Source organism: Lontra canadensis, unplaced genomic scaffold, assembly GCF_010015895.1.
Source record: "Lontra canadensis isolate GAN:19392208 unplaced genomic scaffold, GSC_riverotter_1.0 scaffold82, whole genome shotgun sequence".
In the NCBI taxonomy this organism is placed as follows: domain Eukaryota; kingdom Metazoa; phylum Chordata; class Mammalia; order Carnivora; family Mustelidae; genus Lontra; species Lontra canadensis.
In genome coordinates, this window is record NW_022631076.1 from 2,438,393 (window position 1) to 2,465,928 (window position 27,536).

Here is a 27,536-nt window from a genome sequence, read left to right on the forward strand (position 1 = left end):
TGGTGCTTTCAATTTTTTTAGGCACAACTTAAAGACAGGTGCTGATATCTTGAGGACGAGTGCACAGAGAGCACCCTTGTATCACGAGATCCGTAAATCAATAGACCTAAAGTCTCTTTTTATCTAGTGCGGCGACTTGCCCCAAATATGAGACAAAGTACTTCTTCTAGCCCTTCCAGGGAGAGGGGTTAGAACCTTAGCCACGAACCTCGGGGGAAAAGGGGGTTCCCTTTTTTCTTTTTTCCACCCCAGAAAACTCGGTAGAAGACGCAGGTCTTGGAACCGCGGAGGAACACAGGAACTTCTGAATCTCACTCCAAGTCTGAGTTTGCGACCCGCTGCGCCCCTGCGCCTGCGCCGCTCCCGCCGGCGTGGGGTTCCGCAGCGGAGGGTGGAGCCAGGGGTCGCGTTTTAGGATTGGGCGATGGGAGCCAAAACGGACGACGCGGAAATGACGCCATCGTGCGCAAGCGCCGGCGTCCTGGTCGCGCGGTGGCTCCTGGGTGCCGCACGCCTTTCCTTTCCTCGCCTCTCCCCTCCCCTCCCCCCTCCCGTCCCCACCCCCTCGGCTGCTCCGCTCCCTGGCGTGACTCGGCACTGAGAGTCCCGGAGAAGACGCAGCGGTCGTCACCTCCTGTGTTCAGGCCTCGGCCTCTCTGAGCCTCTTCCCTTCCTCTCCCGGGTCTTCTCCTTCAGTTTTGAAGCCGGTGGCGTCGCGGCCGCCCTGCCGGGCTAAGAATGGTGGGAGTGAAGCCGGTCGGGAGCGACCCAGATTTCCAGCCGGAGCTGAGCGGCGCGGGCTCCAGACTGGCCGTGGTCAAGTTCACCATGCGAGGGTGAGGTCGGGCGCGAGCCCTGTGGGCCCTGTGTGTCCGTCCCTGCTTTCCCTTCACTTGTTCCGGGTCCCCACTCCGTTGCGGTCTCCTGCTCGGGAATGTCCGGCGCTGGCCGCAGCCCCAGGCGCTGCCCGGTTAGGCCGCAGCTCTTGGGTGTGAGCCCCCGTTTGTGTACAGGGGAGTCTCTGGAGGGCACGGAGGCCTGGCCCTCCGCGTTCCATAGTCCGGGAGATCGCCTCCCATCCCTTCTGCATCCTCGGATGAGCTCTGGACTTGGGGGTGGCCCCCTTCTAGTCTGTGGTAGTCTTCTTACAGCGGCCCTTGCTTTCGCCTGCCCCGTTTCGTTTCGGGGAGCCAGCTCTCACTTGCATTTTAGAAATCCTGAAATCTTAATTTACCCAACACTTAGGCTTGCTTCACCACCTGCATTTCTGTAAAACCTTTAGAAAATTCAGTTGGGTCTATCCAACTAATCCACGTAGTGCTTAGGCCCGAAGCTCATTTAATGCATTTTAAATTAATGTTGAGTCCGGGTGCTTTTTAATTTTCTTAATGGTTTTGTTACTCGTTTGGTTCGTAACTTGGTAACTTAGGCTCCTTTATGTGCGGCTACATCTGATCACGGAAATTAGAATGAGTATATATTAAATATAGATACCCAGACATCTGGGTTTGGCCAAATAGATTTCATTTTTGACTTGATGGTTTAAGAGGACAGGGATCTTGAAAGATGCTTAACTGGGTTGGGTAAATCTCAACATAATTTATTGGTCGCAGAGCTCGTGGATTTTCTATTTTGAGCATGCAGTGTACCTGTGTCAGAGTGACGTGTTGGAACTAGCCCTTCAGAACCAAGATTTCAGCGACTGTATTTATTGACCTCCGCTTGCGTGTGTCAGTGCCTTCTAACTTAGAAGGATTAAAGGTCTCCATTTAAAAAAATTTTTTTATTTTTTATCTTTTTAATTAACATATAGTGTATTAGCAGCCCCAGGGGTCTGTGGTCTTTACACACTTTACACACTTCACAGCACTCACCATAGCACATACCTTCCCCAGTGTCCATAACCCACCCACCCCCTCTGTTTTGTGAGATTAAGAGTCTCTCATGGTTTGTCTCCATACGGATCCCATCTTGTTTCATTTATTCTTTTCCTACCCCTCAAACCCGCCCAACATTGCCTCTCAGCTTCCTCATATCAGGGTGATCATATGATAGTTGTCTTTCTCTGATTGACTTATTTCGCTAAGCATGATATCCTCCAGTTCTATCCACATCATCACAAATGGCAAGATTTCATTTCTTTTGATGGCTGCATAGTAGTCCATTGTATGTATATATACATATATACATATATATGTATATATATTCACACACACACCACATCTTCTTTATCCATTCATCTGTTGATGGACATCTAGGTTCTTTCCACAGTTTTGCTGTTGTAGACATTGCTGCTATAAACATTCGGGTGCACGTGCCCCTTTGGATCACTACGTTTGATTTATCTTCACCCCCTTCCCCGAGTTATTTACAATTAAACCTGGAGAAATCTACTACAGGTATCACTATTTAAGTAACACATTTAGTTGTCCAGGTAACTTTATAAACATTAGGCTGTATTTTGAATCAGGGTGAAAAGTGATTCATGGCTATTGAATATGATTCAGTAAATGTTGAATGTATAAGTAGTGGCATTAGGATTAGATAGTTTTAGTCATTGTGGGGAGGGATGCAGATAGAGATGAAAACAATTAAGGACTTATTCCTACACCAATCTCTCTTATACAGAATTGAAAACGGGCAGTATATTGGATTTTCTAGGGTGGCATAGAGTACCAATTTGACATGTGGACTTTCACATTTACTAAGTTCAAGAAGATAAAAATTTCATCATGAGGACATGTCTGAAAGTAATGTCAAATTCTATAAATATGTTTTCCCAGCTTTAGCAATTTTGTAATGTCTATATATATATATTTTTTTAAACCAAGTCACTGGTATTTTTTTTTAAGATTTTATTTATTTATTTGACAGACAGAGATCATTAGTAGGCAGAGAGGCAGGCAGAGAGACAGAGGAGGAAGCAGGCTCCCTGCTGAGCAGAGAGCCCGATGCGGGGCTCGATCCCAGGACTCTGGGACCATGACCTGAGCCGAAGGCAGAGGCTTTAACCCACTGAGCCACCCAGGCGCCCCTGTAATGTCTATATTTTTAATATGAAGGGATACCCGTACATTTATTAGGTACGTAGGCCAAAATTGGAAAAGGGAAGAGATGATTTTAACAGTGAATCTCATTTTTAATTCGCTTTTCTAGTTCTAGCGTATAGGAGTGTATAGACTTTCATCCCCCAATAAAACACTCTTTTTCCCTTAACCATAGCAGAACAGATGACAAACAGTGATCAAAAATTTATTAATTGAAATGAGAAAAGTAGGGAAACTTTGCTATTAAGGCAACATTTCCATTAACAGTGAGGCAACATTTAATATAAACAATTACAGGCATTGATTGGTGAAGCACTGTGTTATTTACTTTTAAAAAGGTATTTTGATGCAATGAAAATTTATTTTTTTAATTTTTTTATTTTTTTAAAGATTTTATTCATTTATTTGACAGAGAGAGATCACAAGCAGGCAGAGAGGCAGGCAGAGAGAGCGGAGGAAGCAGGCTCCCTGCTGAGCAGAGAGCCCGATGCGGGGCTCGATCCCAGGACCCTGAGACCATGACCTGAGCCGAAGGCAGCGGCTTAACCCACTGAGCCACCCAGGCACCCCATGAAAATTTATTTTTTTTGGCAAATGAATTTAGAGAACTTTCAAGTTCAAAAGTATATTTATAGCCAACATTTATAAATCTGATAAGATTATATTTGCCTTAAAGTTCTTTAACATTTTGGCCATTGAGGTAACTGGGTATCAGTATTAGACCCTCAAACAATTGTATCCAGTAGATCATGTAGGAAACCTCTTAGATCAAAGTTAATGTCCCATTTTAGGCCAAGAAGATAGTTTTCTCCAACAGCTATTTCTTTTCCATCCTGACTTTAAGCCTTTTTCCTTTTTCTCCACTTCAATGTTATATTAATTATTACATTAATATTAATTTTATTATTAATTATTAATTTTAATTTTAATTTTAATATAATGTTATGCAGATTGTCACCGTTCAGTTTAAAAATCTTTGTGGCTCTCCAGTATTTTCAGGGGTTTGTTTTGTTTTTAAGATGGAATGTTTCACGAATTTGCATGTTATCCTATTTTATCCTATTTTAGTAATAAAATATTTCAGTAATAAATAAATAAATAAAATAAAACTGTTACCGGAGTGAGCACTCGGGTTTTTAATTGTAGTGAAATATATGTAACATGAAATTCACTATGTTAGCCATTTCTAAATGTATAATTCAGTGACATTAAGTACATTCACATGTTGTACCACCATCACCACTATTTCCTAGAGTTTTTTCATTATCTCAGATAAAAGCATTAACCAGTAAGTATCCATTAAGCGAAAACTCCCACCCCTGGTAACTTCTTTTTGTCATTGTGAATTTGCCTATTGATACCTCATGTAAGTGGAATTAAATATATTTGTCATTTGGTTTCTGATTTATTTCACTTAGCATAATGTTTTCAAGGTTCATCCACGTTGCAGCATGTTTCAGAATTTACTCTTTCAATTTAAATAATAATTCACTGTATGTGTACACCATATATTGCTTATTCATCTGTTGATGATGTTGGGTTGTTTCCACCTTTTGCTTTTGTAATACTGCCATCAGCATTGGTGTGCAAGGATTTCTTTGAGTGACTGTTTCCAGTTCTTTTCAGTATATTTTCAGTATATACCTGGGAGTGGAATGTGGTTGCACCATTTTGCATTCCCACCAGCAGTGCAGGAGAGTTCTAATTTTCCACATACCTGCCACAACTTTTTATATTTTAATGGCCATCCTAAACGGGTATGAAGTGGTCTGGTGGTTTTGGTTTTCATTTCCTTAATGACTAATGAGTTGGGCATATTTTCTTGTGCTTAATATCTTCCGTGGAGAAATATCTGTTCAAGTCCTTTACTCATTTTGAATGACTTTGGTTTTTTATTACTGAATTGTAGGAGTTCTTTATATATTTTGGGTATTCCTTACCTGATATATGATTTACAAATATTTTCTCCTATTGGTTGCCTTTCACTTTCTTGATAGTGTCCTTTGAGGTACAAGTTTTTAAAATTTGGTGACGTCCAGTTGATTTTTTGTTGCTTGTGCTTTTAGTGTCATATCCCAGAAATCGTTGTCAAATCCAGTGTCATGAAGATTTAACCCCTGTGTTTTCATTAAATCATTTTGTAATTTTAGTTTTCAAGTTTAGGACTTTTACTCATTTTGAGTTAATTTTTGTATATGGTGTAAAGTCCCACCTTCATTCTTCTGTACATTGATATCCAGTTTTCCCAGCACTATTTGTTGAAGAAACGGTCTTTTCCCCCGGTGAATGGTCTTGGCATCCTTCTCCAATATATTTTTTTTTTTCTTAACAATTAAAACAGTCAACATTTGTGTTTTATCTACTCTTGCAAGAGACTTATTTAAACATTTATATTGACTCATTCAATCCTCAAAGTAATCTTTGAAATTATCCCCATTTTACAAATGATGATGTTAAGTCACAGATTAAATAACTTAAGGTCCCATTGCTGAATGCAGTTTGGATTGTAAAGTGCTGTTCTTGTTCTTCCCAGCCTAAGTAGAAAGGAAATGCAGGTTCATCTCTATATTGCACAGAGCCTGATATTTTTATTTTTTTTTATTATTATTTTTTTAAGATTTTATTTTATTTATTTACTTGACAGAGATCACAAGCAGGCAGAGCAGCAGGCAGAGAGAAAGAGAAGGAAGCAGGCTCCCTGCTGAGCGGAGAGCCCGATGCGGGACTCGATCCCAGGACCCTGGGATCATGACCGGAGCTGAAGGCAGTGGCTTTAACCCACTGAGCCACCCAGGCGCCCCGAGCCTGATATTTTTAAATATATATTGCCTTGAATTATTTAGTTACAGCTGCCTGCAAACTAATCCTATGACTTAGGACAGTTCCTTTCACTCTATTCTTTTTCCTAACTGTAAAATAGGAATAGTGATATGTAATGTAACAGTATTGTTTAGAGAATGAAATCATATATGTGAATTATATACTGTGGTAACATGTTTTTTTAACTGTTATTTCCAAACTGTTACTTGTTTTAGTTTATTTTTTTTTAAAGATTTTATTTATTTATTTGACGGAGAGAGAGATCACAAGCAGGCAGAGAGGCAGGCAGAGGGAGAGGGAGAAGCAGGCTCCCCACTGAGCAGAGAGCGCGATGCGGGGCTCGATCCCAGGACCCTGAGATCATGACCCGAGCCGAAGGCAGAGGCTTAACCCACTGAGCCACCCAGGTGCCCCCTGTTACTTGTTTTAAATATACTCAGATACATTCAGTGATTATAAGCTTTGCCAGTTTTGTTATCACTGTTGGGTAAGCCCCAATGCTAAAAGAATATATATACATTTTCTTCCTCATAAAACTTAGTATGATTTTTTTAAATTGAAATATACTTGGCATACAATAGTTTATTAGTTTCAGGGTATACGAAGTACAGTTATCACCTTTTACCATATACAGTTATTAAGTGTTACTGACCATATTCCATATGCTGTACTTTTCAGCTCCATGACTTTTTTAAAACTGGAAGTTCGTCTCTCTTGATCCCTTCACCAATCCCCTCCTCACCACCACTAGTTTGTTTTCTGAGATTATGAGTCTGTTTCTGGTTTTTTCATTTGTGTGTTTGTTTATATCCCACATGTAGGTGAAATTATATTGAGTATGAATGATTTTTATATTGAATTTATGAATGTATCTTTTTTACCATATTCAGTTTTGTTAAAACAGGTCCTAGGTTGTATTTGGTTAGGTGTTACTGTTACCATCTGGGAAGAATGTTAGTGTATGTTAGGATGTTGAGTTCTAATGGTTATGGTAGCTGATTTAAATAATATGTCATATATGTGTGTGAAAATAGTATGTGCTGCATTATTGCTGCAGACTGAATTACAGAGATAGCAAGTTCAGTAGTCTAGGCACCAGGCAAATAATGAGAGAGGTGGATAGCTTTTAAGATAGCTAGTGTATGGCAAGGCCTCAGAGAACATAGAGGATTTTTCTTAAAAGTATACTTTTTTATTGAACTATAACATGCATGCAAAAATGTACACAAATCGTTTGTGAATACTTTGAGAAGTTTTAACCAACATGTAGATCAAGAATTTGCCTCCCTCTTCCCCTGCTATGCTTTCTTCTCATACTAGAATTCTAATACCACAGATTAGTTTTGCCTGGATTTGAACTTTACAAAATATAATCTGTCTGAATTATTTAATAGAGCATATAGGTTTAATCTTGACAGTTAATTTAGAAATAACAAAAGGCAGTATGTAGGCCACTGTTACGAGGTTTTGGGAATAGCTGTCAGGAGTTGGGTTTTGTGATCAAATTCTAGCACTGTACCTCATTGTTCTTGACTTTGGAAATGAGTTGTAGGGCTTAAATGAATTTAAGGGTTTTGTAAATTGTATAACATATGGTAAATGCTCAGTGAATGCTAGCCATTTTGTGTTATTAATTGGACCAGTTATGATTATGCCTGCCCTAATTGAAATATAATAATGTAGACATTACCTACCTTAAAGTTATAGCCTACAGAAAAATAGATTTTTAAAATATCTCTTCAGAAAGCACATACATTTTCCTTACCATTTATCAGCAATGTGTTTACACATGTTACTGCTCAAGGCAGGGCACTGACTGCTTTAGCAGATAGTGAAGAGTGGCAAGTTCATGAAGTAGAATGTGTTTATATTATGATGGTAAACAAAAATCTTACTTATGAAACTAATTTGGTGCTTTCAAAGAAAGCTGATCTTGAATTGGATTAGGAATTAAATGTTCTGTTGTGGCCCTGCCATTGACTAGAGCGTCTGATCTTGAGCATGTCCTTTAACTTTCCTGGTCCTCCGTTCTTAACCTATCCAATAATTGTGTTAGGTTAGATTAGTTTTAAAGTTTTAGTTTTGTGGGTTTGGTTCTTTATGTATTACAGAAAGCTAGAGAGTTGTGTGCTGTGTTTTTCTCAGAAAGCATAAGTCAGAGTCCTTCTTATATATGCATTTTACATACTAGATTTAAAGCTAACCTTTCTGTCAAAGAGAGGTTCAGAGATAGAAAAAGAACTTTGTAATCTCTGGTTACATTTACAAGTTCAGAGGCTCTGTGATGATATATTATTTGAGGGCTGTGAGTCAAGGATTGCACAAGAGAAGAAAGTATGATCATGAAATTCAGTCGTATTTGGGGCATAATATTTTAAATATTTATTTATTTGAGGAGTGGGGGAGGGGCAGAGGGCCGGGGGGAGAGAGTCTCAAGCAGACTTTGCACTGAGCATGGAGACTGACCTAGGGCTCAATCTGATAACCCTGAGATTACGACATCAGCCAAAAACAAGAGTCAGACACTCAACTGACTGCACCACCCAGGTGTCCCTGGGGCATAATATTTTAGCTATGAGAAAGGTGCTAGAGAATCCAGTTCTTTCTCATTTTATATGGAGCAATCTAGTGACTTGTTCAGGAGCTTAGCTAATAATGGAAATTTAAGTTTATTCTTAAATGCTAATGTTAAGCAGGCAAACATCTTAAAATAACTAATCAGTTTCATTTGAGTGATTATAGTGTGAAAGTATGCCGCTGTATTTATTTCTGCTTCTGTATTCCAGGGCTTATTTTGATTTTTGACTACAGTTAAAACCTGTGATGGCTAACTGAAATTAAACAGAGGATCTAGATAAGGTTAAAGTTTGAAAGGGAACAGTTATCTTAGGACAGTTATTTTAGCTACAAGAATTTCTTTTTTCTTAACACTTGTTAGCTCATACATGCCTGGTGAGCATGATGTCAGTATAGTGTGGAAGTTGTGTTGGTTCGTATTCTATTTTTCCTAGGTAGTGAGGAACAGAAATGGAAATAGAACCTTTAGCAGGAAGAAGAAGAACCCTCAGCCATACAGGCAAGCTCTCTTCCACGTTTATTTATTTATTTATTTTTTCAAAAGATTTTATTTATTTATTTGACAAACAGTTCACAAGTAGGCAGAGAGGCAGGCAGAGAGAGAGAGAGGAGGAAGCAGGCTCCTTGCTGAGCAGGGAGCGTGATGCAGGGCTTCACCCCAGGACCCTGGGATCATGACCTGAGCCAAAGGCAGAGGCTTTAACCCGCTGAGCCACCCAGGCACCCCTCTTCCATGTTTATTTTAAGAGAGTTACTACAGTTTAACAGAAGCACTTGTACCCAACACTTGTTCCCAAGAGGACTTCATTGTCAGTGTTGCGCTTCCTCCCACAGCCCCATGGCCTGGAGCTCTGCTTCCACCTGCATTGTCATAGCACCTGAAATGCACACATCCGTTGTTACTCATTTAAAATATTCCCTGAGGTAGCCTCTAGGTCTGAGCCACCTGCCCAACTGTCTAAGTATTTCCTGAGTACTTTACTCCTTTTTCTTAGGGATATTTTTACAAAGTTATATCGATTTAAATGGTTTGCCTCAGTCCAATTTTCCCATAAGTGTTATTTTGAATGCATGCTTTTGCGTAAGGGAGATTTTTTTCCAGGAATGAGTGTGTTGTGGTGTAGCATAGATAGCTGTGTTTCTTTTGGGACACCCATTTAAATGCTGTTAGTGTTTAATTCTGTAGTCTCAAGTTATTTAATATTTTAAAATAAAGGTACCTGTTCATCCTAAAAAAAAAAAAAAGATACAGAATTATGAGTAATTTAAAAAGTCTCCCCTAAACTCTCTTCCTTTTCCAGTCCTACTTTGCAGAAGTAATTAACTGATTATTGTGTGACACACCTAATGTGTATATATATATATACACATCTTTGTAAACAGTACAGATTTACAGATTAACCTTATTCCCTGGTATGTATGTGTCATACTATATTAAACTATTTTTCTGTTGATTGCCATTTAGATTGTTTCTCATTTTTTTATCATTATAAACATTGCATTGAACTTTGTTATTTATACTGCGAAAATGAGTTAATCTTAAGGTAATATGGATGTATAGAAATGAGATTATTGAATCTTGGGTTGTGTTCATTTAAAATTGACAAATCATGATTAATGGCCCTTAAAAAAGGATCTAACAGTTGGTATTCCCATCCGTAATGTTTAAGACTTACTGAGAAGGAAAAGTATTTTATTTAACAAACATAGGTTTAGTGACTGTAAATGTTTTTTCTTTATAATTTGGTCTCCGAACTTCTTTGAGGAGAAGATCCAAAAATCTACTTTCAGAAGCACCAAGCTTAATATTAAAGAACTTAATTGCTTATTTTGTTAGCTTTTTTGGTGTTAGGTTTAAAGATGGCATGGGATGAATATACTGATTAAAATTTGAAGACTGGAGGGCGCCTGGGTGGCTCAGTGGGTTGAAGCCTCTGCCTTCAGCTCGGGTCATGATCCCAGGGTCCTGGGATCGAGCCCCACATCGGGCTCTCCGCTCAGCAGGGAGCCTGTTTCCTCCTCTCTAGCTCTGCCTGCTTCTCTGCCTATTTCTGATCTCTGTCTGTCAAATAAATAAAATCTTAAAAAAAAAATTTTGAAGACTGGAGAGATAATCACAGCTTGGGGATGAACATTTGTGAGTTTGAACATTTTGTGATTCAGAATTTGCTTTTCCTTGTGCTCCTGTCTGCTGTTGCTAAGGTTTTTGTCTAAATTTTTATTGAGATACAACATAATACACAATTATAAATGTATGGCTTAATTAATTTTTGCAAACTGAACACACATGCCCATGTAATGAGCTTCTGGACAGACAGAGCATAACTAGCCTTTTGATATCTCCCATGACCCTCTCCCGTCTTTAACTCTCAGAAAGGTAACCTTTGTCCTTATTTATAGTACCATTGATTTGTTTTGTCTGTATTTGAACTGTGTATAAATGGAATCATATGATGTACTACTTTTCTCAGTATTATTTGTGAATTAATCTGTGTTTTTGCATGACATTATAGTATTCCACAGTATGAGTAGCTGCAATTAATTTACTCATTCTGTGTTGATAGAAATTTAAGTAGTCTCCACTTTTGGTTATTAGAAATATTACTACTATCAATATTTTTTTCAAATGCCCTAAAGCAAACATATGTAGATGTTTCTGTTGTTTCTATACTTTAGACATGCATATGAGGTAGGCATAGGTCTTTGTTTAGCAGATACTGACAGTTTCTTTTCTTTACCCCTAAAGTGGTTATACCCCTAAAGTTTGCATAGTCACTAAACAGTTCAATTGCTCCATATTCTTGGTAATGCTCTATTATACCTTTTTTTGTTTTAGCTATTTCGGTGGAGGTTTTTTTAATTTGCATTTCCCAAGCTTCCCTAGTGACAGATGAAGTCAGATATCTTTTCATATTTATTGACTGTTAGGATAACCTCATTTGTCATGTACTGGTTTAAGAGTTTACCCAGTTTCCTTTTGGGTGTCAGTCTTGTTCTTACTGATTTGTATGAATTCTTTACATATTAGCAGTATAAGCCTTTCGATGTTTCACAGATTTTTTTTTTTTTTTTACCACTCTGTGGGGTCTTTTCACTCTCTAAATGGTGTCTCGATGAACACAAGGTCTTGATATCTTCCAATTTATTAAGTATATTCCAATATATCAATTATTCCCCCTTTTTTTTTTAAAAGATTTTATTTATTTATTTGACAGAGATCACAAGTAGGCAGAGAGGCAGGCAGAGAGAGAGGGGGAAACAGGCTCCCTGCTAAGCAGGGAGCCTGACGCAGGGCTTGATCCCAGGACCCTGAGATCATGACCTGAGCTGAAGTCAGAGGCTTTAACCCACTGGGCCATCCAGGTGCCCCCATTTTTTGTGTTTTAAGAAATCTTTGCTTACTCCAGAGTTTTGAAAATATCCTTTTTATTTTTTTCTTAAAACTGTTATTGTTTTACCTTTCATATCTAGATCTGTCATCCATTACTATGACAAAAACAATTCCATCTAGAATTGGTTTTGTATATGGTATGAGGTATGGGGGCCAAGATTCATTTATCTTCCCATGTGAGTATCCTCTTGACACAGCCCTATTTATTGAAAAGACCATCCTTTCCCCGCTGCAGTGCTCTGTCAAATGTTTGATAAATCAGGTACTCTGTAGGAACTGATACTGTACACTCTTAATTTACAAAGCTTTGTGGTTGTTCTTAATACTCAGTAGTGTAATTTTCTCAGCTTTGAACCTCAGAATGGCTTGGGTTATCTTTGGTATTTCCCTATAAATTTTAGAATTTAAACTTGTTAACTTGGGCAATAAAACTTACTGGGATTTTCCATTGATTCTAAGGGTCAAATTTAGGAGAATTGACAGGTTGACACTGTTGAGTTTTCCAGTTTATAAGCATAGTATATTCCTCCTTTTATTTATTTCCATCTTTAATTTTTCTCAGTGAGAAAACAGAAGACTTAACATTATTAGACTTTAAAACTTAGTATAAATCTGTAGTCATTAAGACAGTGTGGTATTGATGCAAGTATATCTAAATAATCTCGTGGAAGAGACTAGAACAAAGCTAAGATGATGAGATTTTGTTTAATTTCATATTTTAACAAATTCTTCAGAGTATAAATTAATACAGTTTTTTGTGGGTTTTTTGTTTTGTTTTTCTTTTTGTTTTTTACGAAGCATGTTTTTTACCTTTCTCACAGGTGTGGACCATGTTTAAGGATTGCCCCGGCATTCAGTTCTATGAGTAATAAGTATCCACAGGCAGTTTTCTTGGAAGTTGATGTACATCAGTGTCAGGTAAGGGAAAGGAGTCCTTTAAAAAAAATTTTCATTGGTTTGAAATTCAACATTGTTAATGTCCTTTGTTTCTCTCTTTATGCACATAGTACTTCTTTGAAGATGGGGAAATGTTATATGGACATGAATTACTATAAATGTTATTGTGGCTGCATTAGTTTAAAAGGGTAATTCAATATTAATTGCTTCTGGGTTTGTTAATATCTTTCTGACTCAAAACTAATAAGCTATTGAACTAAATCAGTCCTCTGGAAGTCCTTTTTTTACCTTTTTTGTTTATCTTTTGCAAATTGAGGATAGTATCTTTTATCGCTGAGGCATTGTTCGATTTGAAAGCCATGGCAGAGAATTCTTGATTGTAGTTAGAGTTGGATTGATTGGGTTAGTTTGTAATCATAGCTTCAAAGCTGCATACTCAGCAGAAACCTGAAAGTGTTAATTACCGTCCACTGAGCCTCAGTGTTGTTGGGAGATCGCCCTGATTACTTAGTTGGAATGGCTCTGTGACAGTTCTGTGTTTGCATATGTGAAGTAGAGAGGAATTAATGGGAAAAATTTTTCAAGGTTCCTTTCAACACTGAAAATGTCGTTTTTGGTTCTTACTAAGGAATAGCTGTGTGGATCCTCTTTTTGGTGAGGTTTTGTCTTTGATACATTTCTGAGTGTGAAAAGAATTTGTAAATGTTAAAATAGTTTGTAGTAAGTAGTTTGGGTTTGGTTTAAACCCTGTAATATTGCTTAGTACTTCTGTTGCATACTGCTGTACTCCCATTACTGGCCCTTATTTCAGTATTCACTGTCTCTCTGGAGCTCTGTTCTGGAGCTTTATTTCCAGTATGATAGCCACTAGCAGCATGTGGTTACTACACACTTGAAATGTGGCAAATCGAAATTGAGAAGTGCTGTAAGTGTAAAATACACATAGGATTTTGAAGGCTTAGTATAAAAAAATGTAAAATATGTCACTAGCTTTTTTACAGTGTGTTGAAAATGCGATTATTGGATTTACTAAAACATTATTAAAATTGATTTCAGTTGTTTCTCTGTACTTTTTTATATTGGCTACTTAAAATGCTGGGATACTGGCAACTTAAAATCACATGTATAGCCCACATTTATGTCTTATATTTTTTTTGGACAATACTGTTCTAAAATGTCAATCATGTTTTTTGTCTTTTTTAAAAATTTTTTTGAGGTTTAGAGAAGGCATCTCTATGTAAACTTTATGCTTTTTTTTTCTTTAAACAATATAGTGATATCTCTTCATAGTATTTGAATATGCAAGGTGACAATATATTTGCTTTACTATTTCCTTTACACTTATGAAAAGTTTAAGTCATGCGTCAGTGGTTAATTAGCTCATTTCCACTCAGTACTTAGTTTTATAATATAGTGCAGTAGGAACAGATTTTTAAAAGGTAGTTGTTGCAGTTTATTTGATGGGAGGTCAGAAGCCATTTCTATGAGTAGAGTTAAGTACAGTTACTTCATTTGCATGGAGAGATGGGCTACTGTTGTTCAGATCTGTATTTTTTTCCTAGTAGCATTGACATATCAATACCCTTTTGGGCTTCTCCATTTAAGAAACAGCATGTACTTATGAAAACTCTGCCTGGTGGTATAAAGCATAATTTCTGTATTGGAAGCTAATTGTTCTACTAGAGGGGGTTAAGTGTTTAACACTAAAATTGATCAAAATGCATGTTGTTCTTCATTGGGAATTTGAAGGTAATGTAGTTGTGCCCTCAGTAGTAGGTCTGTTTTTTCTTAAATAACAATTGGGAATAAATTATTTTATGTGGTTTTGTTCATGCTTGGATATTTAACTTCTATAGAGATGTAGAATGAATATTCAAAGTGGTTTAAGGTAAATTTTAATCATTAACAGTATCTAACTTGCCAATTCTAGGGAACAGCTGCCACCAACAATATATCAGCAACACCTACATTTCTGTTTTTTCGAAACAAAGTGAGAATTGATCAGTATCAAGGAGCAGATGCTGTTGGATTAGAAGAAAAAATCAAGCAGCACTTAGAAAATGACCCTGGAAGCAATGAGGACACAGATATTCCAAAAGGCTATGTAGGTAGACTTAAAAGTGAAATCATGATACATCTCTTCTCATTATTTGGTTAAAATGATATTGACTGTTATCTTTTGCTAGTTAAGAATACTTTCAAATAAGATCTTTAGAAGTAATTTCATTAGCTGACTATTGGGTATTGCTTCTCTTGTATGCATTATAATCTTAAGTCCTCATGAGAAACAATTTTTCTTAAATAATTCTTTTCACTACTTGTTTTCTTTTTTAAACCTACTTTCTGAATTGTCTTAATAGCCGGTTTTAAACATTTAATCATTTTTAATGTATATATTTTTTATATATACATTTAATTTTCATTTTATTACATATAATGTATGATTTATTTATATGTAATTTTAAAATTATACATATATATTTTTTTCCCCCAAAAATGTGAAGAAATGTGCGTTGGAAAAATTTTTCAGGTTTTGACAATTGAGTAAAATGACATGTCAATTTTAATGTGTGATCTTTATATGCTGGACTCCTTTTCCTGCCGCTTCTTATAGTTTTCTCTCTCCTTTTTAATGTATCCCTTCTTTTCTGGCACCTCTTTCTTTCTGCTAAAAAAAAAAAAAAAAAAAGCCTACTTATTTTGTTTTCGGGTCATATGTGAAAACATATGTTTTTCTGAGTTTTAAGAGTAAATTATTATTCAACTAAAAACTTGAAGACTTAGGAACTTAAAAGTGTTTGAAAATTGCATAATACAAATGGCTATAATTCAGCATCTATATCATAAGAGCTATTCAGGAAGACCAAAATTCAGAATAATTCATGGTAACTGACTCATTATACAAATTGGTTAATCCTGCATACTAAAATATATATTTGTATATATCTTTCCTAATTTTTCTTGTTATAAAGTTAATTGTAGTTGCAGATAAAAAATGAACTTTTTAAAAAATAATGATTACCTCTAGTTAAAGCTGATGTATGAAAGAATGTGTATCAAGTACAGAAAAGCAGATCGATGTCATGGACTACACGTTCTTTACGTAAAGTCCCTTAAATTCCTGCTGAATAAGGAGACTCTCCTACTCCAGTCAGATACATATGAGAAAGTCTTTTTGTGTGTGGGGCATTGAGGGTTGTGTCTTCAAAAAGTGTGTTTAACATGTCATACTGGCATTAATTAAGTGAGGGAGACAATTAATGTCTATTTAAAACAACTGTTATGTAATAATTTGAAATTGTAATATGCAGTTAGAAAGTATGAGCAAGTTGTATAAGTCAGGGTTGTGACACCTTTTGGAAAACTTTGGAAATTATTTGACTTGTAAACTGTTGTGTTTACATCTTTGTATTTTTTTTTCCTGTATTTACTAAGGGTTTTTGCATGAAAAGGTCTTAGGAGTGCAACAGTCCTGCTGCTTAGCTAGAGGGATACTTCTTTACACATCAGCTAAGTGTGATTATCAGTGTTATGACCTCAGGTAGGAGATAAGCAGGAAAAAATGAAGTTTTAAGAAATTAAAAAAATTTAGTTTTCATGCAGATGTTATGCATACAGTGTGAAAGGCTACTAAAAACATTTTCATTTTTTCCATCAGGTGTCAGTCAAGACATTAAAAGTTTTGAACTATATGTCTACAAGATTATTAAATATTTAAGATTTTGGTAATGTGTTTCTAAGAATGTCATTATTCTCACAAGACAAATAGAAACTAAATGGGAGTAAGTCAATGAATGAAAGCCTTAAGTAGATCTAAGTATTAGTATTACAAAAATGTATTGACAATTTTAAAATAAAATTTTGGTTTTAAAGACTTTAGTTATGTCTTAACACTAAGAAGTTGTACAAGTTACTGAGTTTATACATGCTAGTTTTGGAACTCCTAATTTGATTGAAGCCAGAGTAAGAGAGGTACTCCTATCTCTTAGAGGGATTTGAAATATTGCAATAAATGTAGATGTGATACTCAAAACATTAAGAATCATAATAGTTCTTATTCAGAAGTAAGACAGTATTTTTGTGAATGTAATGACTTTTAGTTTTTAAAGCATTGATTGAAGCATGGGGAAAGTTTAAAATGTTCTCTTTTCTCTCCCATATTTGCTAAGAGTACCTAGTGTGGCTCTGAGTGGCAATGAGAGCGCCATCAATATCAAGTCTTCCTCTCCCCCAGAAGTTTGAGTTCTGGGCACTCTGGAATTGAAGTTGGATTTGCATATGTTCTGAATCTTGAGGTTTATATGTGTATTTTAGTATTCAGACCTCTGAACTGTAGATTTTGGTCTACAGATTTTGTCATCATTCATCAAATGAAATGAAACCTTAAGTGACCCCAACTTGTGTAGTAAGATCTTTCGTTAACCCAAACTAGAGGCATAGAAAGGTTTTCCTAACTTCCCGTGTGTCTTATGTTAGATTTTCCCCCTCTAAAAAAGAAAGGTGAAATTTATTAAACAAAACAATTGACAGAGCAGTAGTACAGCAAACACACATAACCATTTACCTGTGTTCATCAGTTGTAAATATTTTGCTGTTTTTGCTTTCTTGATATGTATTTATCCACTTTTACCTTCTACAGAATCATTTAAAAGTAAACTTTAGACATCGTGATGGTTCATCTCTAAATATTTTATTAGCCTATAGCTTCTAGGAGCAAGAACATTCATTTACATAACCATGATACCATTATCACGCCTAAGAAGTTTAACAAATGGTATAATATCTCTTATACTTAAAGCCTACATTCACATTTTCTTAATTATCTCCAGAATATTTTTTTTTTAAGATTTTATTATTTATTTGAAAGAGAGCACAAGCGGATGGAGGGGCAGAGGGAGAGGGAGAAGCAGACTCCTGCCTGAGCAGAGAGCCTGATGTAGGGCTTAATCCCAGAACCCCAGGATCCTGACCTGAGCCAGAGACAGATGCTTACCCAACTGAGCCACCCAGGCACCCCTCCAGAATAGTCTTTATAGCTATTTTTGCCCTGTCTAGGATTAAGTCAAAGATCATGCATTACATTTAAGTTGTTTTTCTTTAGTGTTCTGGAGACGTGTCTTTTTTTTTTTTTTTTTTTTTTTTTTTTTTTCCATTCATGACAGCCTTTTTTTGGAAGTTTAAACTGATACCAGTCAAATATGGTAGCCAGTAGCTAGTAGGTACATGTGGCTATTGTGCATTTGTTACATGACTAGTGCAACTGAGGAACTGAATTTTAAATTTTATTTACTTTTAATCAGTTTTAAATCTCCACATGTGACTAATGGCTATCTATCTTATTGTACAGCGCAGGTTGGACCATCTGTCTTATAGACTGTCCCACAATCTGGATTTATCTGATTGTTTTTCTGTTATTCTTTCCTCATTATTGGCAAGTTGATTACATAGGTAGTGATATTTATTTCCAATTGCATATTTCTAGAATATGTCAGTGTGTAGTTAGGTCAGATATAATGCCATTAGTCCCCAGACAGTGTTGTATAACAAAAGCTACCGACCAGTTCCAATTAGGAACAATTGTTGTAAAGCTCTTACAATGTTAGTAAACAAAATCCAGTGACCTAGAAGAGAAAGATTATGATCTCCTAATATGCAGAAAAGGCATTTAACAGAATTCAATGTACATTTATTCCTAAAGCAATCAGTAATATCTTAACGGGGGAGCACTAGAGGCACTCTTACTAAAGTCAGAAACAACATAGGGATGACCACTGTCACATCTCTGGCGTTGTGTTGGACTATTAACGCATAGTCCAACGCATATAACGCATAGGAAAAAAGGAAATGTTAAATGACAACCACATGAAAGCAATCAGCCAGCAAAATCTAGAATATTAGAAATCTGTGGGTGCTACATGACCATAGATTAAAGGAGATTTGAGCTACATTAACCAACTACAGTGTATGGATTTTGGATCCTTATTCTAATAGTTCAACTGTAAAACATTTACTAGACAACTGAAGAAATTCAGACATGGATATTTGCTAATAATAAAGTATTACTCATTGTTTTAGTTGTGATAATATTTAAGATTTTATTTATTTATTTATTTATTTTTTAAAGATTTCATTTATTTGACAGAGAACACAAGTAGGCAGAGGCAGGCAGAGAGAGAAGAAGGGAAGCAGGCTCCCTGCTGAGCAGAGAGCCCAATGGGGGGCTCGATCCCAGGACCCTGGGATCATGACCTGAGCCAAAGGCAGAGGCTTTAACCCACTGAGCCACCCAGGTGCCCCAATATTTAGGATTTTTTAAAAGATTTTATTTATTTATTTGTCAGCTAGAGAGAGAGAGCGTGCATATGCATCACAAGCAATGGAGAAGCAGGCTTCCCACTGAGCAAGGATCCTGATGTGGGGCTTGGTCCTAGGGCCCTGGGATCATACCTGAGCTGAAGGCAGATGTTTAACCAACTGAGCCACCCAGGCATCCCAGAGGACTTTTTAAGAGTCCTTATCTCTTAGAAATGTTCATGAACACAATGAAATGTTCATGAAAGAAATGAAGAAACGCCTAAGATTTATTTGAAAACAGGAGGGTGGGGACTGCTTGCAGGGTAAAGAAGAAACAAGAGTGGCCATGAGTTGATTATTGTAGCTGGGCGTTGAGGACGTGAGGTTCACTGTATTATTTATTTATATATGCTTGAAATTTTCCATAATAACAAATGTTTTAATCCTTATTTGTTATTCATCTTATATGTAAACTCTTTATGAATATAGGTTTAAGAGTACATGACCACTAGAAGAGGGAGGCAGGCTTTTCTTGGATCTTATGGATATTTTAATTTGCATATTTAGCTCTGTGAAACACTGGTACTAAAAAAGTACAAGTCAACGTTTTATAATCTTTTCGTTAAAGACTTTTGATACCTTATCAAGTGGGCTAAGCCTAGATTTAGCTTTAATAGTAGTAGATCTCAGTCAGAAATTCAAATGAAAGGATTATCATAAAAATTTTAGTAACTGTTTTATAAGAGAAGTTTTCATTAAAATTGCCTAGAGAGAATCACATATTTACAATATTTACATTTGTTAGATTGTTATACCAAATTCAAATACTTTGCCTGAAGTCTTGATTTAATTTTTTTCAGATGGATTTAATGCCTTTTATTAACAAAGCTGGCTGTGAATGTCTTAATGAAAGTGATGAGCATGGATTTGACAACTGTTTACGAAAAGATATGACCTTCTTGGAATCTGATTGTGATGAACAGGTAATTGATATTTAAATTAAAGCTTCTTGGGGTCATCAATATTTATGCCCGCTCTGGGTTCTTTATCATGTTTCCATCCATGGTTTTATGTTCCTCCTTCCCACATGACCACTTCCTTTCCTTTTTGTAAGTTTCAGTTTCTTTGATGGTGCAGACCCACCTTCTTTCTCTGTTCTCTGCAAGCTGCCAGGTGTATTACACAGAACCTCAGAGTTTTGGATTGGTTCCACTACTGAGTTGAGCCTTCACTATGCTTAAGTCCTTATGTTCATTTTTGACCTGTCTTCCATGTTTTTTACTCACCCAACTGAATTTGTACCTGAGAAATAGAGACTAACTAGATGAGTCCTCCCATGTGTGTGTTCCTCACTCCCAGAGGTAAACCTGTATTGTACTTCCCCGCATTGTTGTCACAGGGAAGTATAGTCCTGCCTTAATGAAGCCATCATTATCTTCATCTTGACTCTGACTTTCTTTAACTTACTTTCTAATCCACTGTCTTTGCTTTGTCCCCATTCCAGTTCATCTTCCACATGTTCACAAAAGTTACTCTTCTAAAGCTTAAGTCTGGGGCACTTGGGTGTCTCACTCCATTAAGCGTCTGCCTTCAGGTCAGGTCATGATCCCAGGGTCCTGGGATCCATCCCAGCATCAGGCTCCCTGCTCAATAGGGAGTCTGCTTCTCCTTTCCCTCTGCCCCTTCTTATTTGGATACCATTTATTAATAGACTCTGTATCAGGATTTATTTTTATTAGAAATTGTCTTTTAGTTCGTATCTAAAAATGTGTATGCTTGCTCTCTCTCTCAAATAAATAAAATCTTTAAAAAAAATATAATCTGATCATGCTTCTTTTTCTTAAAGGAGGTAAATGATTCTTCTTCGCAGACTTTAGGAAGAAGGTATCATATTCTTACTGACTTGATTTGTTTCTAGCTTTCCATTCTTTTCTCCTGTGGTTCAAGTTTCTGTAAACATGTCATGCTTATTATTTTTTGACACACTATTGCAAGTGAAGTATAAAAAGTAATTATATAACCAAAGGAAATAGTCTGGGTATTTTCTCAGGCAAACAGATCACAGTGATCCTGAAATCATAAATCCAAATTCCATTTTTACTCTAATCATGACTACTTTACTGAATAGTTTTAAGAATATTGTTCACAGTTGTGTTCCTTGTAAATGGTGCCCTGAATGGAATGTGATGATGCATATCAGCAGAACTGACCATAGCCTCCCGGAAGTTTTCCTGATGGGGAAATCTTCCTTCTAAGGTAGAAACATAGATAGGTACATCAGACATGATTTCCCCTAGAAAGAAGATAGAGCAAATGATTCAAGGTTTCAGAGAGAGAGAGAGAGAGAGAGAGGGCAACCTGACAGCATTTCATATCCTAGTTCCCTTATGTGGCCTTCTAAATTCAGTTAAGTCCAATAAGTTTAGGATTGAGGTTTGGAGGTTACTATAGAGCTATTACAATTCTTATTCTCTTGAGTTTTGGACCAAATAGAGTGCATTTGAGGGCTAGTTTCTTCACATACTCTGTGCATTGTCTTCAGATTGTCAAATGATGTGGGTAGATGCTTGACAAACCATTCTATAAAATGTTAAGCTTATATGCTAAAATATATAGTTTGAATTTTAATTTGGATTTTGTTTGATTTTTTGGAAGACAAATTGCTTGTCAGTTCACAGGTCACAAGACATTAGGTTCATATGCATTTCCCCCTGCCCCCACACACCTTATTTTAGTAGGCTCTATAGCCAGTGATGGGTTCTACCTCACAGCTTCTAGATAAAGTGTTGCATGCTCTACTGACTAAGCCAGCCAGGTGCCCCCCCATGCCAATTTTTAATTTAATTTAATTTAATTTATTCCATTAAATTTTGTTGTCATTCCTTATATGAATAATAGATGATTGTATTTCTCAAATGTCAGTCTAGTCAAGTTATTGTCAACTTACTGATTTTTTATATTACATTGGTTTTATGAATTGAATATTTTCTGTCTTTGAATTATTTTAAATATTTGAATAACAGTTTTTTTTTTTTTTTCCTAAGATTTTATTTATTTACTTGACAGAGATCACAGGTAGGCAGAGAGGCAGGCAGAGAGAGAGGCGGGTGGGGGTGGGGGGAAGCAGGCTCCCTGCTGAGCAGGGAGCCTGATGCGGGGCTTGATCCCATGACTCTGAGGTCATGACCTGAGCCAAAGGTAAAGGCTTAACCCACTGAGCCACCCAGGCGCCCCTGAATAACAGTTTTAAGTCTAAATAGCTGTTGTGTGTATTCAAGGTGTTCAAGAGACCTTTTAAAATGAGATTTTTTATTTTCTTCACAGCTGCTTATTACTGTGGCGTTTAATCAACCTGTTAAGCTTTATTCAATGAAATTTCAAGGGCCAGATAATGGTGAGTAATGAACAGCTTTTCTTTAACTTCCTGCTCTGTGGATCTGTTAAGCTCATTTGTAAAACTTTTTATTAAATAATAGAGGTAGATATTCCTTGTTTTGGAAAGAGTGAAATTGTTTCTGGAACAAAGCAAGGAGATAAATGAATGTGCAAATAATGTGATATTACTAGGAACCAAAAGGAACAGAAAAAGAAAATTTTATCTTATTTCTAAAAGTTTAATCTCGTAATCTAAAAACAAAGAAACTCTTTCTTCCAATTCTAATTATAAGACTCCAGGTTTGAAGTAGCCATGTTTCAGGATCAGAACTGGGAGGGATTTATTTCACACTCCGTTGTTAATAGATGATAAAAAAGGTTCTGAATTTTCCTATATGTTCACTATTACTAGTTTTACAACTTCTTTATAAATATTATGATGCTGTAAACAGGATTTTCCAGACTTGGTATTTCTCTTTCTATTAAATAAGGGATTTTCTGGGCGCCTGGGTGGCTCAGTGGGTTAAAGCCACTGCCTTCCGCTTGGGTCATGATCCTAGGGTCCTGGGATCAAGCTCCGAATCGGGCTCTCTGCTCAGCAGGGAGCCTGCTTCTCCCTCTCTCTCTGCCTGCCTCTCTGCCTGCTTGTGATCTCTGTCTGTCAAATAAATAAATAAAATCTTAAATAAATAAATAAATAAATAAATAAGGGACTTTTCCTTATTCATCTCCCTCCTTTTTTTCCTGTCTTTATTGATTTTTTTTTTTGGTTGTGTGTTGGCAGGTAGTGAGGAGTAGGATTTTTCTTTTTAATTGATTGGAAGAAACTGCAAGCACGCTATTTATTAGGTAGCATTCCCTTCTCATTTTGCTGTTTTAAATTTGTATGTATTAATATTTTTCATTAATAAAATTGCATCTTTATTGTGAAAATACAAGAATTCTGTAAAAGCAGTTGCTACAGAGATGAATAAGCAATATGAATATCTTAAAGATTCCTTACTTAGCCACCAAATATAGGTTTTGGATTGTACCCTGAAGTTTAAAGGGACTAAGGCATTCTCTAAATGTGATGTAACAGCTTAGCACATCTTAATTCCTAAGGTGAAATGTGGCAATTTGTGTAATTTTTTTTAAAATATTTTATTTATTTATTTAAGAGACAGTGAACCAGAGAGGGAGTGTAAGCTGGGGGTGAGGGGCAGAGGGAGAGGGAGAAGCAGGCTCCCCGCTGAGCAGAGAGCCCCTTGTGAGGCTTGATCCCAGGACCCTGGGATCATAACTTGAGTTGAAGGCAGATGCTTAACCAACTGAGCTACCCAGGTGCCCTGGCAATTTGTATAATTAATTTTCTTTTAGCTAAATGTTGTCTCCGGTAATGCGTTTCTCCTTAATAACAAATGGACCAGTTGTTGACAGTGCAAGACCCAGCTCAGATGGTAACCTGTACCTTATCAGACTGCATTGCCGCCTTCCCTGTACCTCCTCACTAGTAGTATTACATTTATCATAATGTGGCTTTTACAGTTGAGGGCAAGAAGTCTGTGTGTGTATGCGTGTTTGCAAATGTACATATGTGTTTCAATCTAGTATTCATAGAACTTAGCATACTGCTGGCAGGCATTAAAAAAATGTCTATAAAAAAAGAATGGCTATGAAAATACTCCGAATTTCCAAAAGTTCCTAAAGATTTAGGTAGGTCTGTGCATATATTTGGGAGTGTGACTGGTTGTATAGTGTGAATGTAATGGTGAAGGGAGGAAAGTATTGCAAGTCTGATTTAACACTTAATTTTATTCTACCATTTTATAGGTCAGGGTCCTAAATATGTAAAAATTTTTATCAATCTACCCCGGTCTATGGATTTTGAAGAAGCAGAAAGAAGTGAACCAACTCAAGCTCTGGAACTAACAGAGGATGATATTAAAGAAGATGGCATTGTCCCACTTCGTTATGTTAAGTTTCAGAATGTTAACAGTGTAACTGTAAGTAGTATTTCAACTGTATTTAATGAGTTTGTGGGTAGCAGTTCATGCTAGGATACCTTTAGTATCCTAGGTGATTTTATTTTATTTATTTATTTATTTTAAAAAGTATTTTATTTAGTTATTTAACAGAGAGAGAAATCACAAGTAGGCAGAGAGGCAGGCAGACAGAGAGGAGGAAGCAGGCTCCCAGCACCCTGGGATGGAGCCCCACATCGGGCTCTCTGCTCAGCGGGGAGCCTGCTTCCTCTTCTGTCTGCCTGCCTCTCTGCCTACTTATGATCTCTGTTTGTCAAGTAAATAAATAAAATTTTTTAAGAAAGTAGGTTTTTGTCCACCTGACTTTGAGTAAAAATGTATAATGAATTAATTAAATTTTCTTCTTTAATTTATGTGCACTAAAGAGAAAGGACAAGTTGGTTTTTTAAAAAATTGTGAATTTGTCAGTTTACATACTTTATACATATTTGGCATCTTCTGTTAAAAGTTTATTCTAGAATATTTATAGTTAAACTGAAGATATTTGTACATTATCCTCATCCCAGGTGATGAGTAATGTTACAATTGTGAAATCCAGTTTACTCTTCTAAAGTGTATGGTTTTTAATAGTGTTGTGGTCATGATCTCAGTAAAAATGACTTTTTAAAAAACTACTTTTACATTATCTTAATTTACATAAAGAAGTTAGCTGCTGCTTAGCAGCTTAAATTGCTTTTGTTAGTTTTAATAATGAAACCCAGCATGTGTATTCCAAACACCCCCTCCTCCTGTTCACCCCTCCCAACCCAGTCTTTCAGAGAGGGAGTAGGAGAGTTAGAATAGAATAGTGGAATAGCTAGAAGAAAAAATGGGAATAAGCACAGAATCACTGTGAACAAACAAGTCATGCTAAACTAATGTGATTTCCTTGTTACTTATATATTTATTTATTAAAGATTTTATTTTGCTTGAGAGAGAGAGCAATTGGATGGAGCAAGCATGAGCAAGAGAGCACAAGCAGGGGGAGTGGCGGAGGGAAAGGGATAAGAAGGCTCCCCACTGAGCAGAGAGTTGCATTGAGGGCTGGATCCCAGGACCTTAGGATCATGACCTGAGCTAAACACAGCTGCTCAACCGACTGAGCCACTCAGGCGCCCTGTGATTTCCTTGTTTTAATGAAATGATTCTGGTTTTTGTAAAGAATGCTAGTGTATTTTCAGAGGTTTTCAATGGATTTTTCACAGGATATACTTAGTAATAAGATGAAGGATTATAATTGAGACTTCAGTATTTGAAATACTCTACCCAAATGAAATGGACGAAAATGGTTGTATTAAACTAGAATACTAGTTATCAGATATTTTCCTGACTTACATTTGTAGCATATTCTCAATTAATGCCAGTTGCTTTACTTAGTAATGGAAGCAAGGTATTTATTGGAAAAACCCTTTCAATCCAAACATCTTGATATAATCTCCTCTGTCATTGAGAATCACTGTCCATAGTTCTCTTGTGATAGGCTCTAGTCTGTATGTGCTGTGTCTTATCTCAGTCAAACTTTTAGTCAGTGACTTAAGTCATAGAAAGCGTGCCATGACAGTTTTGATCAGAAAGTGTAATCAAAGAAAGTAGGTGAATTTTAAAAGCCATAAATATAAACTGATGTGCTAATTTTCAGAGGGCATTATAGATAAATGGAGAATTGGTTTCATAGTCTACCTGTTGTAGACTTGGAAGTTTTTTTGTTCTTTTTTTTTTTTTTTTTTTAAAAGATGTTATTTATTTATTTGTCAGAGAGAGGGATGGGGAGAGAAAGTACAAGCAGGGGGAGCAACAGGCAGAGGGAAAAGCAGGCTCCCCGCTGAGCAAGGAGCCCAGTGCGGGGCTCCATCCCTGGACCTTGGGATTATGACCTGAGCCGAAAGCAGACGCTTGACCCACTGAGCCACCCAGGTGTCTCCAGACTTGGAAGTTTTAATCGATAAATTCAGTTTGAGATGAATCTGTGCTTACCTATAAAAACAACAAAAACCGATTAATGCCATCAGAGAATGAAAGTATGTTGTCTAAATCAAGAGAGGCGGTGTTCTTAAGTAGACAGTATCTAGAGTATTGTGTTTTATTCTTATTTATTTTTTTAAAGCATGTAGTAATCTAGTATATTGAAAAAGAATCTGTGAGTAAAGCTGCTGTCTACTTACATGCTGAGGGGAGTTTTTACATAGAAAGTATAGAGAGTCAAGCCTAAAAAGAATGTAGGCTATAGTATAGTTTCAGGAGCTGATTTCTTTCTTTTTTTTTTTTCTTAAAGATTTTATTTATTTATTTGACAGGGAGATCACAAGTAGGCAGAGAGGCAGGCAGAGAGAGAGAGAGAGAGAGAAGCAGGCTCTGTGTTGAGCAGAGAGCCCGATGCGGGGCTCGATCCCAGGACCCTGAGATCATGACCTGAGCCGAAGGCAGAGGCTTAACCCACAGAGCCACCCAGGCGCCCCTAGGGGTTTATTTCTTTTTTTTTTTTTTTTTTTTTTTTTTAAAGATTCTATTTATTTATTTGATAGACAGAGATCAGAAGTAGGCAGAGAGGCAGGCAGAGAGAGAGAGAGGAAGGGAAGCAGGCTCGCTGCTGAGCAGAGAGCCCGATGCGGGGCTCGATCCCAGGACCCTGGGATCATGACCTGAGCCGAAGGCAGAGGCCCAACCCACTGAGCCACCCAGGCGCCCCGTTAGGAGCTGATTTCTAATACTATTTTTTTCTTTTAATATTTTAGGAATTTGAATTAGTATCAGAAAGAAGCAACTGTAGAAACTTTCTTCAGTCAAAAACCAATTTTAATAAAGTTTCAGCAGTGGTTTGCCCACTATAATAATTTCATACTCTTTGAACACTCTATGTAAAGAATTTAATCGTGACTTCTCCACACCCTCACACTGAATTATCTGGAACTTGTGTATTTGGGTGTCTTGCCATGATATCCTGGAGAGGATGAGGGTAGCAGGGCAAACAGTGGAATTAATAGCCCTATAGGAGCACTAGTCAAAATGTGGTTTGGGTTAATCCTTACAAAAAATGAAAGGTATTTTCATTAATAATCTAACAATATCAGTTAAACATGTTTGTGAAAAAAGGATACAATTATTAATGTAATTCTTTTTTTCTTTTTGGTGGGG

General features: G+C 36.8%; 1 protein-coding gene across 3 annotated transcripts in view; it reads left to right on the plus strand.

Moving 5' to 3' along the window:
- The first annotated feature begins 515 nt into the window (after positions 1-515).
- Positions 516-27,536, plus strand: part of TXNL1 (thioredoxin like 1) — a 35,154-nt gene continuing 8,133 nt past the window's right edge. Inside the window, exons 1-6 of one of the 3 annotated variants that reach the window (XM_032882429.1) lie at positions 516-836; positions 12,657-12,753; positions 14,663-14,836; positions 19,887-20,009; positions 22,351-22,420; positions 24,214-24,386. In XM_032882429.1, coding sequence (XP_032738320.1) covers positions 739-836; positions 12,657-12,753; positions 14,663-14,836; positions 19,887-20,009; positions 22,351-22,420; positions 24,214-24,386 — 735 coding nt within the window. In that variant the 5' untranslated portion in view covers positions 516-738. The remainder of the gene's footprint in view (positions 837-12,656; positions 12,754-14,662; positions 14,837-19,886; positions 20,010-22,350; positions 22,421-24,213; positions 24,387-27,536) is intronic. The other 2 variants (XM_032882431.1, XM_032882430.1) reach the window with 2 other exon arrangements.